Here is a 17,849-nt window from a genome sequence, read left to right as displayed (position 1 = left end):
CACATGAAAATGAGTTCCACCAGTATTAAATAGGCTCTTACGTTAGACACCGTTTGTTCCAGTTGGCAGAATTTCACAAATTCTGCCAGGTTATGTAAACTTGAGCACAACTGTACCTATATGCAGTCGTACATACCCCTGTCATATTGAAATGAAAGTGTAGGCTACACCTGTTTTATAACCACTAGGTGGCGGTGACATATTAGAATGAAAGTGTTCCCCTTTCTCCTAACCTCTAGGTGGCGTTGGCATTTTGGAATGAAAGTGTACAGCTTTTTCATAACTACAAAATGGCGGCATACATTTATTAAATGTGAAAGTTGCCCACCCTCATTTGCTCCTATACCTATGTATAATGCACACTATTGACTTTTGACATTTTTGGGGGGAAAATAATGCGCATTATACATGAGAAATTACTGTATGTAAAAGCCACTTTTTAAATGCACTGATCAGGCAGTTAAGTTTTGACAAAGTCAAGTGAAAATGTGTGACTCCACAATAGTAATATAACTGGGAAGTAGTTCAGCTTTCAGCTCTAATTTCTCTGCGTCCGTAGATCATTGGCATCGGCCTGTGTGGGGTCTTTGAGCTGATAAAGGAGACTCGCTTCTCGCATCCCTCGCTTTGCCTGCGCAGTCTGCAGGCTCTGTTGGACATGCTGCAGGGTCAGCAGCCAGAGGGCTTCCAGACCGAGCCTCCTGACGTGCTGGGTGAGGAGCGTGCACGCAAATCAGTCTCACTGATGTTGGAGAAATAACGACGCAAATGTTTTGTATTGGAATAAGTCGACCCTGTGTTCTAATTGTATGTGACTGGGAAACCTGCGGTGTACCTGTGCTTTCATAGTTTGCCAAATTCTTGTGTGTGCAGAATACAGGCTGTAATTTTATATGCATTTATATTGTGTTTTTAACATTACTTGAGATAGCATCATGGGCCCAAATTGTTTTCTCCTAAATTTTGAAAAAATTATGACATTTCTTCATCATAGAGCCAATGTCATTTTCAAAGAAGTTAACCATTTCAGTTATGCTGACCTTATTATTGAAACGATATCAAATTCAATGTTCTGCTGAGCAATAGTTATTGGTTATGTTTGGTTGTGGTTTACAATGCTTTACAAATGTATGAGACCACTTGTCATTAAAACCTGAAGACAGTCCAGCTGGACTTTAAATTTCAGTGATCTCAATGTTTTTACCATTTTGAACAGGAATGAGGTTCAGGAATGTATGCAAATTACTATAATTTGACATAAATTGTTCAAGTAAAGAAATAATAATCTACTTTGTAAAACAGTACATTTGACAATGATGTTTTAGCATTAAAAATATAATTTTGGTTAGTGATTCTACATTTTGATGCATTAACCATTATTAAAGAAACATGAAGAATTTTTTTTTATGATTGCCAATGCTGTTCGATTAGGGCAACTGTGGTATCAACCTTCATATAAATCAATACATTTGTAAACGGCTGTATTCAATACAGTTTCATAAATAAATAGAGAATGCCCAGTGGGATACATTTTAGTCGTCCATGATGGACATGCATTTATTGTTCTTTGCGAATGTTGTCTGTTGAATCTATAGATAATTTTTTTTCCCATGCCTATTTTGTGATTGAAAATAGTCTTGTATTAATATGATATTGTGGTGTTTTGCTGTTCATAAATGTCCAACATGAATTGCATGCATGTTGTCCATCAGAGTCCCTTTTCCAGCTGCTGCTGGAGACCACGGTCCGAAGCACGGGCCCCAACGACCCGACGGGACAGGCCATCACTGCCCTGTCCTGCGCCTGCCTCTTCAGCCTGGTGGTATCCTGGGGCGACACCGGCAAGATTCTGCAGGCCGTCTCCGCCATCCTCACCAACAATGGCAGCCACGCCTGCCAGACGATACAGGTGACTGAATAATGTTATCATGGTCATAGTCTGGAAACGTGAATTTCGTTAACCGGCAGCCGTGAGGTCGTGTAGGCTTGTTTCCAAACATAACAGTGGAGCTCCGTTGTGCATTTCTCTGAAGCAATGTGGACAGTCCAAGTTGAGTTGCCAAAATGTCAGCCGGCTTGCAGTCAGTCCCCTCACTAATTAGTTTACCCTGCCTGATGACTTCTTCTGTTCTGCTAAGTCACTGGTCCTCGCTTTCATCTGACTGCATCCTTTGCATTATTTAGACCATATTTCCTCCAGTAGTGGCTGTCCCGTGCCCCAAATGAGTGTTAAACTCATTGTAGTTCAGGGGCCACATGAAGCCTAATTTGGTGTCAAAGTGGCAGGACCACTAAAACCTTAGCATACCTGATATAATAATAAATAACATTGTTTTCCCTTTGTTTGAATGCAAAACAAATCAAATACAGTAGGAAAATCTTTATATTGAATCCATCCATCCATTTTCTGTACCGCTTGTCCTCACTGGAGTCGCGGGCGTGCTAGAGCCTATCCTAGCGATCTTCGGGCGAGAGGCGGGGTACACCCTGAACTGGTCGCCAGCCAATCGCAGCTTTATATTTAATGATTTTCTTTTTACCATTTTACAAAACAACCTCAGATTTCTTGAAAATATTTTGCGTCAGTTTGTACTCTACCATGTATGCGTAGTAACTAATCACAGTGATTCTATTTCAAGGCACAAAACTTTGTCACAGGTATTTGGCTGTGTAAAATATAGTATTGCACTTTAAAATGGATGAAATTTATGAATACCTTGGAGTTATTACCATTGCATTTTTTTACAGGAGCATACTAATTCTCAAAATTATCCTTAGTCTCCACCACAACAATGTCTTGCATTTTTTTTCACTATCAAATGAATCCTGCGGGCCGCGGGCCGGTTTTGGCCTGCGAGCCGTATGTTTGACATCACATGCTCTAGATCGGGGTGTCAAACTCATCTTTGTCATGGATAATTACTTTTGAAATCAGAAGCCAGTAAAAACTGTTTGTTCAACTGCAGTATGCATCAATTTTATTTTAAAAGGGGGGGTAGGTAACAAAAAATGCTTTCAATATCTCAATATTTTTAAACGTGAAGCCAATTTGCAATTTTGGTATTTTAGCAAGAAACACTCAAGTCGATGCACACTCTCGCGGGCCACATAAAATGACGTGGAGGGCCGGATCTGGCCCCCGGGCCACCAGTTTGACACCTGTGCTCTTGATTGTTTAGCTTTACCTAATAAAGTGTCACTTTGCGGCCTACTGACTACAAGATGTGTTTTTCCACCTGGGTTTTGGACTGTAACGCCTTGACCAGACTGTGAGTCCTTGTAGAAGCAGGCTGGCGGGAAGTGCGTGCCTCTGCACTCTGCACGTTTGTGTGTGTGTGTGTGTGTGTGTGTGTGTGATATAACTGTTGTGGTAATGTGATGTTGAGCACAATGAGACGAGGGAAAATTCACACTACAGGTCGTAATGCTATTTAAATGAGTCATCAGCACTACCGGAAACATCATTTGCATCCCATAATAACGCCACATAATGTCACTAAAAGGGCCTTTGGAGTGTGTTGTATAAGCGTTACTCACATATGAGATTTCCTCCAGGTGCCCACCATATTGAACGCCCTGCAGAGGAGCGTGCAGGCGGTTTTGGTGGGAAAGATCCAAATCCAGGAATGGTTCGGAAACGGCATCAAACGCGCTGCCTTGATGAACAAATGGGTGCTGAAGGGCGTCACCATCGACGAAGACGAGCGCTGCCTCCTGCAGACGGACGGATCCTTTCTCTACCTGCTGTGCAAGGACGGACTGTACAAAGTGGGCTCGGGATACAGCGGTACTGTCAGGGTACGTAGCACCCAAAACAAATTCTACAGCGGAACCTGGAAAGTTAAAACTAAAATCTGTTCAGGGATATTCATTGATCTTCATTGTGTGGGTTTAAAACTTTATTAAAAAAAACTTTTTAGCCATTTTGCAACCAGGACAAAGATGCTTGACATGGCTCGCTGGTGTCAAAATAAGTACCTTTTTCTTTTATATGGTCGTCATCACATTTCCTCTGTGGTACTCTCTTGTTTTGGCATCACAATAAAACTACAAAAGAGGAAAAAAAAAAACCGAGTTTCTCCTTTTGATACTGAATTAGTTGAGATTTAGATATGAGATTTGCTTTTATAGTAGCCATATTGTACTGATATGCTAGGACAGAAATGCGCTAACTGCTTTCCCAAGTCGCAAGTTCAATTTCCTGTTCTACGGTCATCGTCACGTTTCCCCTTTGGTGCTACTGTTCTGTGATGGCTTCTCGAAAAAGCCAAAGTTAAAGCAAAAGTATTTTGAGTTTTAGCCATCTTGTACTGAGCTGCCTGGACAGAGACGAATGCAACCGTTGTTGTTCCATTTCAAGTCCTGTTGTTATGATCATATTTTCCTCTGCCGTCTTTCTGTTGACATTATGCAATTAAACACCCGAAAACCTAAAGACAAAGAAGAAAATGGTGTGTATGCTTTAGATGCTCACTGAATTGAAGTCTCGCGAGATTTGCTTTTATTTAAATATGAAATGTAATATGCTGTGGGATTTTAGAGGCATATTGTTTATGTACAAGTTCAGGGGCATCTTTTCAACTTTAGAGGTTCCGCTTAACTTGAAACTGTCTGAGATTTAAATGTGTCTTTTCCCTTTTACACATCAAATGCTGGCTAGTGTGTGTGCTTTTTCTGCTGATGTTTATTTCTTTTTTTTTTTTTTTACCTCAGGGGCATGTTTACAACTCCACATCCCGCATCAGGAATCGTACAGAGAAGAGGTCATGGCTGGGTTTCGCTCAGGTAATTTCCGCTCATTTTGACTCAACAGCAAAATGAGCTGAAATGGACTGCAAAATGTTTTTCCGCTAAACTGCCTCACAAATATAAGCCCATATTGGTGATAATCGTTTTGAGAGTGTCGATGAGCAGCGCCTATGTCTCGCCCCCTTAGGGCTACTTGCTGTACCGGGACACGGGTAACCACAGTATGTCGGCCATTAAGATCAATCCTGAGACACTGGAGCCTGAGGGGGCTGTCACTATGCCAGGTGCTGACAAAATGTTTATTTACTTGCTTTATTTGATGTCAGTCTTGCATGTATTGCACATTCTGATGTTTCTTTTGCCTCTTCTCAAAGCAAGAAGACTATTGACTATTGTAGTCCTCTACACCAAGATCGATCAAACTACCACAAACGATAAATAGTGAAAATTGACAGTCACGTTCCTCTCTGCAGGTCAACACTCGGACGGGCAGAACATACTCTTCACGGACGGAGAGCACATTAACCAAATAGCAGCATGCAAAGATGTGAGTCTCAAGTTCCTCCAAGTTATCACGATGGGAATTCCTCAACATCTCCAATCTACTTTATTATGAATTACACTGAATTACTTTTAAAGCAGCAAACAATCTTCATTAGTACAACGCCTCTTCTCGTCTAATGCTGTCATTTGTTATACCAAGAGCTATTGTGCGGCGCAGCGTGACGAAGAGGGTTGTTGCACATTTGCTAGAGTTTAATGTCACAAGCTATCTGCATAAGCACATGAGCGCTGCGCCGCCACGCAGGTGGGGGGAGGGGACCATGTGAAATCTATATACTGTAATTGCCATTGCAGTAGCGCTCGCAACACGGGAGCAGCTTAGCGGGAAGCAAATCAAGAGGGCCGCGGCACATATGGTGAATCATTTTTTATGTCCCTCGCTGCCTGCCAAATGTTGATGGAATACTGAAATGTATTGGCAGTAATACAGGTACAGAGCTGTGTTATAAGTCAATAAGGGCCGAGTGCAAAGTCTAAAAGGTGAGGACTTCAAAGAGCAAACGCATTACAGATATTTAAAAAATGCCAGTAATGGCAAAGAGTTTTTTGCTGCTGCCTGTCTTTGCCACGTCTCTTTTGAAAACAAAGTTTTTAAAAAGAGGTTGAGAGCAACCTGCCTAAATAAAGGTTAAATAGAAAACAAATAAGAGGAAAAGTGTAATAATAACTATCAAACAAGAAACGGAATGTACAGTGACTTGCTGACGCATTTGTCTGCTCTTTAGAATATGAACAATACAGTTAAAGAAATATCAATTACACACTCAGATTAATATTTTATTTCCATAAAATTATAAGTTAAGTAAATGCAGCTATTGTACACTACACAACACACACATTATTTCCAGCACTGCCTATAAAATATGTCGTGTTAATGTTCCCTTCCTTTTATTTTTTCAGGTGCGAGTAGTTTTATCATACAGCCCTTAAGTTCCTTTAGGTTGCGTTTGGTATGTTCAAATGTTACTTATAACATAAGTCCTCAGTGGTCCTGCGACCATCAGCAATCAAAGGGCTGTAAGCAGCAGCAGGTATCAACGTTATTGTGTGGTGTTGCCCTCAGCAGGATGGTTTTGTGGTGCGCATCTACACTATGAGCTCCGACCCGAGCCTGCAGCAGGAACTGCAGCTGAAGCTGGCGAGGAAGTGTCTGCATGCCTGTGGCATCTCCCTCTTTGACCTAGAGAAGGATCTGCACATCATTAGTGAGTGACGCCCATGGGACAAGTTGGTGTTTTCAAATAAATATGAGTTTCTCAACTAGTGATGGGAAAGGTGGGGTGTTCAATTGCTTCGTTGCAAAGAGGAGGAGATGCTTATTATGACCGTACTTTTAACGGCATTTTAAAATAATATAGCTACGTTACTTACAAATCGACACTAATAAGTCGGGTAGCTCCCTGGAACAAAAGCTGATGCACACGATATTTTTTAGTGATCACATAACAGAGCATACTGGAACGCATAATGTAAGATGATGATAATAATAATAATAATAATAAATCAGATTTGTATATTGTGCAGGGAAGTCTTACCACATGCGGTATGACTCCATACAAGCGCAGGCAGGGGGCTACTGAGCGTCCAGTGCAGGACCACCAGGCTGAGGCACAGTTTTTTTCCGGAAGCTGTTAGACCGTTAACTCGAATAATGTTCTGTGGCCGCGACATCAATTAATTTTCAAGTAATATTTCCTGTTGCGAAAAAGGAGACCTTCGTTTGTCTTGGCTGGATGGCGCACCAGCCGACCAGTTGCTGTGCAGAATTTATTTGATTATTCTACAAATAAGTAAAGATGCTTACTTGGCGTAATAAATTATGATATGACAGGTGTCGAATTGAGGTGAGGGATTTGTTTATTCAGGCAGACAATTCACAACGGTGCCTGTTTCTTGATAAACGGCGCCTATTAGAGTAAAAGGCTAATATTTAAGGAAAAACAGTGTGCATCTCTGTCTCGTTGTAGTCTGTGTACGAATATGTTGTCCAGTAGGTATCGTGGACCCATGAGGCGATAACTCACAACGCTGTTTCGATCTCTCAGGCACGGGCTTTGATGAGGAGGCGGCGTTGCTCGGAGCTGGCAGGGAATTTGCACTGATGAAAACTGCCTCTGGGAAGGTGAGAGCCAATATCCTGCATTATTTTAGTCATACGCTCACTGACCATATCATTCAGTACACATGCACGTTCTAAAAGTCATACATTGATTTGATCGCCATGCAAAATTGGCGCGATGACCCATTGCTGTTCTTTTGGTACTTATTTAGGGGTAATGAGTTGCATTGATTCAATTCAAAATGAGGGCCTATATATTCCAAAAAACTAATTTGATCAGTTTGAACAGTAAATATTTTGTCTTTGTGCAGTGTATTCAATTGAATCTAGGTTGAAAAGGATTTGCAAATCATTGTAGTCTGTTTCGCACAACGTCCCACCTTCATTGGAATTGGGGTTTGTAGATGTGTGTGTACCTAAATGTTGTTACATGGGGGGGGGGGGGAAAAAAAGCGTATAAACATACTTTTTCCATGCAAAAAAAAAAAGTCAGTGCTAAGTATGCAGTTAATCAGGGGTGTGTGGAGGGCGTCGTTGCGTCTGTGCAGTGGGTGTGACACAGTGTGAGGCCTCGCCAGATAACAAAAGTTTGCCTGTTGATCATTTCTTAAGACTTGGTCGCAGTAGGGTCGCCTCGTCTTGCAATCTGCTTATCTTCTGAATACCCACCTATAGGCATATAACCTGCGTTCACACCTCTGGTATGACTTGAGTACGTTGGGCGCAGAGAGAAACGCAAGTCTGAGTACATTTACATGTAAGCAATGTATTTTTTTTCACTTGTCTTCCCTCATCCTCCCATGTCAGATCTACTACACAGGAAAGTATCAAAGCCTGGGTATAAAGCAGGGAGGCCCTTCTGCTGGCAAATGGGTAGAACTTCCTGTTACCAAATCTCCCAAGATCCTTCAGTTCTCCGTCGGCCACGACGGCTCCCACGCGTTGTTAGTGGCCGAAGACGGAAGCGTCTTCTTTACAGGTTCTGCGAGCAAAGGAGAAGATGGAGAGTCGAGTACGAGCGATGTCCACATTTGTATGTCATTACGGATCAGATTGCAAGATAACACATTTAACGTGACGTGTCGTTTCCCCCGCCGCCCTGCGCAGCTAAAAGTCGGCGACAGCCCAAACCCTACAAGCCGAAGAAGATGATCAAATTAGAGACCAAGATGGCGGTGTACACTGCGTGCAACAATGGCAGCAGCAGCATCGTCACCAAGGACGGCGAGCTGTACATGTTCGGAAAGGACGCCATTTACAGCGACAGCACTTGTGAGTTCATCGAGATGAAAGATGCAGGGGAAGCGGCAAAGTCAAATGCCCCTGTATTGGAACAATTTAGAACATATGTGCGCCTATTATGCAATGCACAACACCTATTAATTCCACAAAAACACCATAAGGTGACAGTATTGCTGCGCAAACATTACATTAGTCATCTTCAAAGTAGTTTCACGTTGTCGTCTTATACACTGGATTACCCCGGCACTGCGTCTTACCATCTTAGTCTCCTCTCGACAGGCCAGGTGACCGACTTGAAAGGGCACGTTGTGACCCAGGTTGCGATGGGAAAGGCCCACACGTGCGTCCTCACCAAAAGCGGGGAAGTGTGGACGTTCGGGGTGAATAACAAGGGCCAGTGCGGCAGAGACACGGGGGCCATGAGTCAGGCTGGGAAAGGTGGGGGCGAAGGAAGCAATTAAACGTCATCGTGCATTTGAAATGCGCTTCACGGCCGTGTCCGTTCCAGCGTTCGGTGTGGAGAACATGGCCACGGCCATGGACGAGGACCTGGAGGACGAGCTGGAGGAGAAGGAAGAGAAGAGCATGATGTGTCAGCCCGGCATGCACAAGTGGAAGCTGGACCAGTGTATGGTTTGCACCGTGTGCGGCGACTGCACGGGCTACGGTGCCAGCTGTGTCAGCAGCGGGCGGCCTGACAGAGTACCAGGCGGGTAAGAGGATGCAGATTAACAATAGCGCTCATCTTCCGAATTAAATTTGAATCTTTTTGTAACAATTTTTAAAAATTATTTTTTTTTTGTTCAACTAGCATCTGTGGTTGCGGGTCAGGAGAGTCTGGCTGCTCGGCGTGCGGCTGCTGCAAGGCTTGTGCCAGGGAGCTGGATGGGCAGGAGGCTCGACAGAGGGGCATCTTTGATGCCGTCAAAGAGATGATCCCATTGGATCTCCTGCTAGGTAACGCCTTTTCCTCACCTTGGAACACTTGAGCCTTTTTTTACACAGAGCTCACGCAACACGCGTCATATGAGGGGAAAAAAAGGTTTTCTCCGGGGAATTTTTTTTTTTTTTTTTTTTTTTTTTTTTAAAGAATAAAGTTGTAAATACATAATAATCCATGATGAAAAATATGGTCAGCATTTTGCAAAAATAGTTTGTTACGAAAACAATCTTTTGTATAAAGGTGAATGATAATTCTACCAGAAAAAAAGTCATAATAGTATGAGAAAAAATTTATTTCTCAGGGGGGGGGAAAGTTATTATTTTACTGGAATAAAGTTGAAATATTACAAGATTAAAGATGTGATAAATAGCATACGATACATGCAAAAGATAATTCATTCATACATTTTTTAAAGAAGTATTCTCAATTTTTCCCAAAATAACTTGTAAAAATGAAGTCTAGTGTGAATTAGTTTGTAATTTTAGGGGGGAAAAAAATGACATTTTGAAACAAAGGATTTGAGGAGATATTGTCGTATTACGAGGAAGAAAAAAAAAAAAAAAGCCAACATTTAAGTTGAAATATGTGAGAAAATGGCAGGGCGGGAAGAATTGAGTGTCAGGTCGGTCGCACACTTCACACTTCTTTGCCACCTCTGATACGGCTCTGATAGAGAACCTCCTGAAGGAAGATGACATTATTTGTTGTGTCCTGTCCCACAAACTTTCTCTTGTCATTCACTCACAAGATGTCCCTCACATGTACTTTCACTTACATACATGATAAGCATGGTAAACCTTCATGCATCGACTTGTTACATAAGGTGCGTAGAGGTGATTTATTTTTATTTTTTTTTGGGGGGGGGGGGGGCTTCCAGGAGTGTGCAGGTTGATGTAACCTGCGTAAGGGGTCATTGTAAACTTTGAACAAGGATGTTGGAAAACTAAATGTTATTCCCAAGCCTATTCCGCGCACGCTGCCCTGCCTGTTGCTTCTCTGCTGCATTCCATGTGCCTGTGTCACCCATTTTGTTCTCATGTTGAGCTGAGTCATTGTTTGTCTCTCCTTCATCGTTCATTCATTGATGTGGGTCTTGTTTTGTTCTGCTCTGCTCCTTCTCCTCCCATCCTGCATCTGTTTGGCCGGGCTGCGCCCCCTTCCTCCACCTCCCTCCCTTTTTTTTGTTATCAGCTGTGCCTGTTCCCCCCCCTCCAGGAGTGAACATCGAGGAGCACATTCAGATTCGGCAGGAGGAGAAACGGCAAAGGATCAACCGCCGACACAGGCTGGAGGAGGGACGAGGTAGGAATCAGGTCGAGACGGACTGGGACGGACCATCCTTTAAGTTCGGCTAGCTGACTATAATGCCCCAGGAGAACTCTGACAGTTCGCCAGGGATCTTGGTGGTCTTTCATTATGTGCGGCGCACAATGGATTCACCCTGTATCAAAAAGTAATTGGGCCACACTGATATTATTTTTGAGTTATTTTGAGAATCATTTCATCTTTAAGACAATAAAGTGGAATCGTTTCAGAAAAATAAAATGAATGATCAGGAGAATAAAATGGAAAAATTATGAGAAGAAATGCACATTTTTATGACAGCAATGTCAAAATATTACAAGGGAAAAGTCTGAAGTTAGAATTGTTTGTGGTTTGAATTTTTTTTTCTTTTTAAATGAATGGTAGTTGTTATATTGTGCCCAAAAGGCTTACTTTTAAACCCACAATATTCAGGGAGGGAGTAATTCTACAAGAAATATATTTTTGCAGAATATTTTATCAGACTTTATATTAATAATGTAATATTACAAGCAGGAACTGATAGTTTTCAAGAATGAAGTTGACATTTGACAAAAGTCTTGGAGAATAGAGAAAAAAAAATACAATCACGTTCATTTACAAAAAAAGTTGTAATTTTGACAGACTAAATTTGTAGGATTACAGGAAAAAGAAGAATAAATCAATTAGAGAAATGGTTTTAGGCTGAATTTAGTTTAACACATCTGCCTCATAATTCTGAGGACCCGAGTAATATATATTACAAGAGTGTAGCTGTACAGTGGGGAGAAAAGCAGTCGGAAATATACTTTTTGTTTTTTTTTACATGAATAAAGTCAGAATATTACAACTACAATATAAAGTCATAATTTGCAGGAAGGAATTCATCATAACTTTTTTCTAGATATTTGTTTTCTTACATTTACATTTCTTACATGTATATTTATTTTTGTGTGTGGCCCTCATGCTATCTGCTAGAACATCGCATCAACGCTGAACTCATGGGACACATACAAACGCACGTCTCCAACACTAACTTCAAACTCAAAAACGCACATGAAACTCATTTACTAATAGTTGAACTGGTTGTCGTTTTAACCGATTCCCCATTAAGTGCAAGGATTCTGCACTCCAAGGTACAGCCTCAGTTGCCATATGTGAGCGGAAGCGTGGCAAATTCAGAGGAAAATGCCGTTGTAAGAGCTTGGTAGGGTCAGTGAGCGTGTGGAACGGTGCGAATGGCACGAATGTCAAGCGATGCGTTCATCTCCTTTCATTTCAATGATCTTGAAGGTGCTGCGCTAGCTTGGGTGCCTTGGTGACTTCCCCTGTGCTTTTTCATTTCTGTGAGCGTGCATGCTCGTGGCGTAGCAGTATTTATCCTGTGCTGTTTACCCATTGATTTGTGCGCGATGTTGCATGCATGTGAAAGTTTCTTTCTCCCCCAGGCCCCATTGTTTCCCCCGGTACCATTTTAATGAACCAGCGTGAGCAAGCCCTAGCCAGAATAAGACCCCTTCAGGCACTAAGGCATAAACGGGACAAGCACAAAGGTACTACGGTCTTACACTACCTCAATGGGCACAGAGACGCTCCCCCCCCTTTTTTTTTTTTTTTTTTGACTAATTTTCCCGGTCTGGCTGTCCCACCCACTCCCTGTCTCCCTCTCTGATGTGGGGCATTCAAGTGTCTTTTTAAGTTTAGGTTTCGTGGCAACAAACACTCACTTGAGGGATTTTTAAAAAAAAAAAATAATAATTTTTATCGCACTTGCACTGAGGTTTTCATTTGTTTTATAATTGCTCTAGTGGGCCATACTTTTAAGTGGCCCATCCCTGTATCACTTTTGGTGATAACTTCATGCCAGGGAGAAGGAAACCTGTAGACCATGCCTGTTTAACAAAAGGTACACTGGACCTTCGGAAGTAGAAGGTTCCAGCAGGCTTTTTGACTTTTTACGTGCATTCAAGTTAAGGTTGTTAAAATGTTATTTTAAAACATCACCTGTTAATGAAATTGTATGATGCCAGATTTTGAGACGGTAACAAATGAATTCACTACATTGGTTGGGGGGTTCTCTTCAAACATTCAGAGTTGTATTTTTCTTAAATACAGGTAGTTTGATTTTGAGGTGTGTTCCGAGGGTCCCCTGTGCATATACTTGACAATTGTCCACTTTTTAGCATCCTTCCTGGAAGATGAAGCCATCCCTCGTTGTTGTCATCTTTGTTTGTGTTTTTCCCTTTGACCCCCAACAGCTTTGAACACCCGTTTGTTGTCACTGACATACTCTCGTGCACCACTGTCTTCTTTTTTGCTCAACTTTCAGCCCTGCCCGTTACATCGTCGGGCAGCGAGCCAGTCGGTATTGAGTTTGACAGTCGTCGTCCTTGTCAAGTTGCCGAGCGCTGACCTCTGCTCTTTGTAAACCACAAATAGTTGGCAGTCATTGTGTTCGAAGTGATTCACGGGCATCGACGCAACCTTTTCAACTCCCGCTCCTTAAGTCAGACCTCTTACACAAGACCCCCTGTAAACCAGATTTCGTCACTGGTCTAAAATAATAATAATAATAAAACAACACTTTGTTGTATCTCATGCGGAAGACCTTTATTTTATTTTGGGACTGGTTAACTGAAACTCTGAAAACCCCTCTTTCATTCTCAGCATGTGATTTCCTTCTCTCCTTTTCCCTCCGGTGTCGTTTCTCAGGACTGTAGAGATGAGACTTCTGGAAATTGGAGATGAACATCTTTCGCCACCCTCTCTTGCCCTCGAAATGGGAGCACTTGTGTCAATTGATTTTATTTCCTTCTTCTTCTCTTTTAGATGGCAGCAGCGAACGTGGTGAGAAAGATGCCAGTAAAATCACCACCTACCCGCCGGGGGCAGTCAGGTTTGACTGTGAAATGCGGGCGGTGCAGGTCAGCTGCGGTTTTCACCACTCAGGTAGATTACTTCTCGTAACGTCAAACCTTAATCCTAAACTTTAAATGTTAAGATGAATTTCCACTGTCAAAACCAAACCGCTACGAGATACGACAGCATTTTTTTGTATTTGGTCAGTCAGGGTTTCAAGCGTGCCAAGTCAAGAACATGAAACCACCATAAACCACTACCGATTGCTTATTGGTTGAGCAGATTTGTCATTTTTTTTATATGATTTATTATTTTCGGATATTCAAATAAACGGTTAGCTCACCCTGCGGCTGTGCTGTAGCTCTGGATGCTGCGCTATGACACTCAGTCTCCACTTTACAATCTTTATTGCTTTTATTACTAAAAAAAGATAATTGACACATACACTACCAGTTGAACGTTTGAACACACTTTTTGGTGCTATTAATGAGAAACAGTCCAAACTTTTGATTGGTAGTGTATGTGATCCTTGAATAAGCTGTTCATAACCCTTAAAATGCCACAGACTATGGAAATCTTGTCTTTGTAATTAACATTTCATCATAAAAGAAATTTTAATGAGTGAATCCTTTTTTTTTTTTTTTTGGCGTGTTTGACTGACATTCGCTTAATATAGTTGTGTTTGTGTAGCAAATTGCAAAATCCAATTTTGTCAAATCAGCTGACAAGAAAATTCATAATTTAAGTCAATGTTTCATTTTGCTTACATTAATAATTGCTTCTACCTGTACGGTGTTTATAGTGCTTGAAAAAAAAATCCATACAATGAAAGTTTTGGGCCCATATCACCTACCTATTTGAACGAAATACTGCGATATTTTACACCACAGTCTCCACTTGGCTTCAGCACGTTGTTCTCTTGCTGCCCTCAGTCTCCCCTCAGATCAAACGTGTCTCCAGCCACACGACAAGAAGTAAATGCAAGAAGACCCTCACGGTCCTCTGATTGTCAACATCTTTCATTGTGACTGAAGGCGTTCAATGGCGCTTGACTTTCGCCGTTTCGCCCGGTGGTTTTAATGGCCGCCTTGTCTTGCAGTGGTGCTGATGGAGAATGGCGACGTCTACACGTTTGGTTACGGACAACATGGCCAGCTTGGACACGGTGATGTAAACTCCAGGTGCAGTTTTGGTTGTCTTTACGAACATACGCGAGTTCTGTTTGTTGTTGTTTTTGCGCTCTATGTATGGTGGCGATGTAAGCCGAACTTGTAAGGCAAGGCAAAATTATTTATATAGCGCATTTCAGACACAACGTGCTGAAAAAGCATTTACAAACAGTCAAATTGTAGTCACGACTAAATTTGGAATGGACTGTAGTCTATGACTGACGTAGTAGTAATGTCATATCATTTGGAGGAAAAAGACTTACAGGCAATGCAAACTATTTTATTGTGCACCGTTCATAGCCTCAAAATGTCTTAATTACTCTAAATATTAGTATGAAAACACTCGAAGGTCATAAATATGAAACAAATTCCAAACGGTAAACACGACAGTAACTGCGTATGCCTTCTTATGCTACCTGACAGCATCTTCATCTCCGCTATGTGCCGTTCGTGACTCGGGACCGTGGTAAACCAAATGTGTAACGTCAACAAAAAGTGGCTTCACAAACTGCATGTCGCGTTTCCACCTCGTAGGGGATCTCCAACTCTGATCCAGGCCCTCCCGGGTCCGAGTGTTCAAGTGACCGCAGGCAGCAACCACACGGTTGTTCTTCTAGTGGACGGACAGGTCTTCACTTTTGGTAGTTTCTCGGTAAGAAAATAACAATTTCTCAAATTAACTCAATGTGTGATTCACATCGATGACCCAAAACACACAATTCATCTTTCAGAAAGGGCAGCTCGGGCGGCCTATCCTCGACATGCCCTACTGGAACGCCAAGCCGTCCCCCATGCCCAACATCGGCGCCAAATACGGACGAAAGGCCACCTGGATCGGCGCCAGCGGAGACCAGACGTTCCTCCGCATCGACGAGGCGCTCATCAACTCCCACGTGCTGGCCACTTCCGAGATCTTTGCCAGCAAACACATCATCGGCCTGGTGCCCACCTCCGTGTCCGAACCGCCTCCGTTCAAATGCTTGCTCATCAACAAAATGGACGGAAGCTGCCGCACCTTCAATGATTCCGAGCAGGAGGACCTGCAGGGGTTCGGGCTCTGCCTGGACCCCGTGTATGATGTCATATGGAGGTCAGTTCAAGCACTTTATGTGCTATTATTTTCTATTAAAAGCCTTTCAATAAAACAATTATTAATTGAGCAGACAATCATTTCAATAAAATTGGGGTTGGCAAAGTATGGTTTGCGGGACCGCCCAGCAAACATTTACAAAACAGTCCTATAAAGAATCCTGTAATAATTGTATAATACTGTTAATTCATCTCATGAAATCATTATTTAATTGATTTATTGTAAATAATAAAATATACAAAATTATGGAAACATTAAAACTAGTAGTAAAATCCAAAGCACAAGCATTTTACGTTCATTCAATTAAACAATTGATCAGTGAATTACTGTATAATGTATTTATTTTCGATACATTCATCACATGACATAATTAGTCAATTGATTAATTTGAAATAATCACATTTAAAATCTATATGGTAACAGTTTAAAAAGTGTCGATATTTAACATTCTATTTATATAATAAAACTATTGGTCAATTCATTACTATAATGTATACTGTAGATATTGATCATATTTTTACATCCATTTATATCATTGAATAATTGGTTAAGTGGTTATTTTTTGGTTGTAAATAATGAAATATAAAGATATGAAAACAAAAACATAATGAAAATAAATAATACATTTTGCTTTTCTTCGTTTGATTACATTGGTCATTTAATTGCGAGTACTGTATAATGAAATAAACGATAAGGCATTAACATTAAAATATCGTACTTTACTGTAAACACTTTTACATGCACATTAACAAGTTTTTATTTCTTTCTTTATTGCTACAAATTGGCCCATTTGTCTTTTTAAAAATCAAATGTGCCACTTGAGCTCAAACCCTTGCCCAGCCGTGCACCCATGAAATGTAAAAGGTTCAAACCTAACTCTCTACATTTTGATCACAAGTAACAAACATATGGCAGCTAGCATTGCTAGCATCTTCACTCCGCGCTCATTCAGAAAACTTTGAAAAGCACTCTCCATGGTGTGTTGTCCTAAACTGTCCTGTGTGTGCCTTTAAGGTTCTTACCAGATTCAAGAGAGATGTGGTGTTACAACGCAGTGATAGCAGATGCCAGGATGCCCTCCGCCACAGACCTCCAGGGCCGCTGCAGCATCCTGAGCCCGGAGCTCGCCTTGCCCGCGGGGTCGCACGCCACCACCACCCGCTCACATGGCGCGCTACACATTCTTGGTAACGCGAGAACTTAACTTGTGCTCCCTGGTTAGCCTTTAGCAGAACGCTTAGGTTGTCGCTCGTGCTAAGAGGAAGCATGCTGTTGTCGACAGGTTGCCTGGACACACTGGCGGCCATGCAGGAATTGAAGATGGGCGTGGCCAGCGCCGAGGAAGAGACGCAGGCGGTGATGAAGGTCTACTCCAAGGAGGACTACAGCGTGGTGAACCGCTTTGAGAGTAAGTTTGCAATTGGAAGTTGGAAATCTAAATGAGTCCACTTCGAGCTTTGATTTATTGCACGCTAGGTGCTGAACATTATAGCGTTCAGCACGTTGCACGGCCTTAACGACGTGGGATGTTGTAGGTCACGGTGGCGGTTGGGGCTACTCGGCCCACTCCGTGGAGGCCATCCGCTTTTGTGCTGATGCCGACATCTTGCTGGGGGGGCTGGGCCTGTTTGGCGGACGAGGAGAGTATACCGCTAAGATCAAGGTAGACAGTTGCACTTTTTCCACATTTATTTGTGCCTTAGTCAGAATTGACTTCATCTTTTAATAACATTTTGACAGCTTTTTGAGCTGGGGCCTGATGGAGGCGACCATGAGACTGATGGAGATCTGCTTGCTGAGACTGACGTACTGGCCTATGACTGTGCTGCCAGGTACAGTGAAGAGAAATTATATACAGGGGTGCACATAAGTGGCGCGCATGCGCACTGAAAA

General features: G+C 42.1%; 1 protein-coding gene across 16 annotated transcripts in view; it reads left to right on the top strand.

Annotated features, from left to right (window-relative positions):
* Positions 1 to 17,849, top strand: part of mycbp2 (MYC binding protein 2) — a 63,742-nt gene that overhangs the window by 11,105 nt on the left and 34,788 nt on the right. For 8 of the 16 annotated variants that reach the window (XM_061791444.1, XM_061791445.1, XM_061791439.1 and 5 more), the window contains exons 4-26: positions 560 to 713; positions 1,713 to 1,909; positions 3,556 to 3,798; positions 4,714 to 4,785; positions 4,937 to 5,033; positions 5,223 to 5,296; positions 6,377 to 6,518; positions 7,359 to 7,435; positions 8,180 to 8,384; positions 8,480 to 8,644; positions 8,894 to 9,052; positions 9,123 to 9,327; positions 9,426 to 9,571; positions 10,749 to 10,859; positions 12,287 to 12,391; positions 13,668 to 13,787; positions 14,797 to 14,878; positions 15,401 to 15,518; positions 15,598 to 15,956; positions 16,971 to 17,143; positions 17,239 to 17,364; positions 17,492 to 17,619; positions 17,697 to 17,788. In XM_061791444.1, the coding sequence (XP_061647428.1) occupies positions 560 to 713; positions 1,713 to 1,909; positions 3,556 to 3,798; positions 4,714 to 4,785; positions 4,937 to 5,033; positions 5,223 to 5,296; positions 6,377 to 6,518; positions 7,359 to 7,435; positions 8,180 to 8,384; positions 8,480 to 8,644; positions 8,894 to 9,052; positions 9,123 to 9,327; positions 9,426 to 9,571; positions 10,749 to 10,859; positions 12,287 to 12,391; positions 13,668 to 13,787; positions 14,797 to 14,878; positions 15,401 to 15,518; positions 15,598 to 15,956; positions 16,971 to 17,143; positions 17,239 to 17,364; positions 17,492 to 17,619; positions 17,697 to 17,788 (3,350 nt within the window). The remainder of the gene's footprint in view (positions 1 to 559; positions 714 to 1,712; positions 1,910 to 3,555; positions 3,799 to 4,713; positions 4,786 to 4,936; positions 5,034 to 5,222; positions 5,297 to 6,376; positions 6,519 to 7,358; positions 7,436 to 8,179; positions 8,385 to 8,479; positions 8,645 to 8,893; positions 9,053 to 9,122; positions 9,328 to 9,425; positions 9,572 to 10,748; positions 10,860 to 12,286; positions 12,392 to 13,667; positions 13,788 to 14,796; positions 14,879 to 15,400; positions 15,519 to 15,597; positions 15,957 to 16,970; positions 17,144 to 17,238; positions 17,365 to 17,491; positions 17,620 to 17,696; positions 17,789 to 17,849) is intronic. The other 8 variants (XM_061791440.1, XM_061791457.1, XM_061791443.1 and 5 more) reach the window with 7 other exon arrangements.

Source organism: Phyllopteryx taeniolatus, chromosome 12, assembly GCF_024500385.1.
Source record: "Phyllopteryx taeniolatus isolate TA_2022b chromosome 12, UOR_Ptae_1.2, whole genome shotgun sequence".
Taxonomy (NCBI): domain Eukaryota; kingdom Metazoa; phylum Chordata; class Actinopteri; order Syngnathiformes; family Syngnathidae; genus Phyllopteryx; species Phyllopteryx taeniolatus.
Note: the sequence above shows the minus strand (reverse complement) of the source record. Positions and strands in the feature narration are given on the sequence as shown.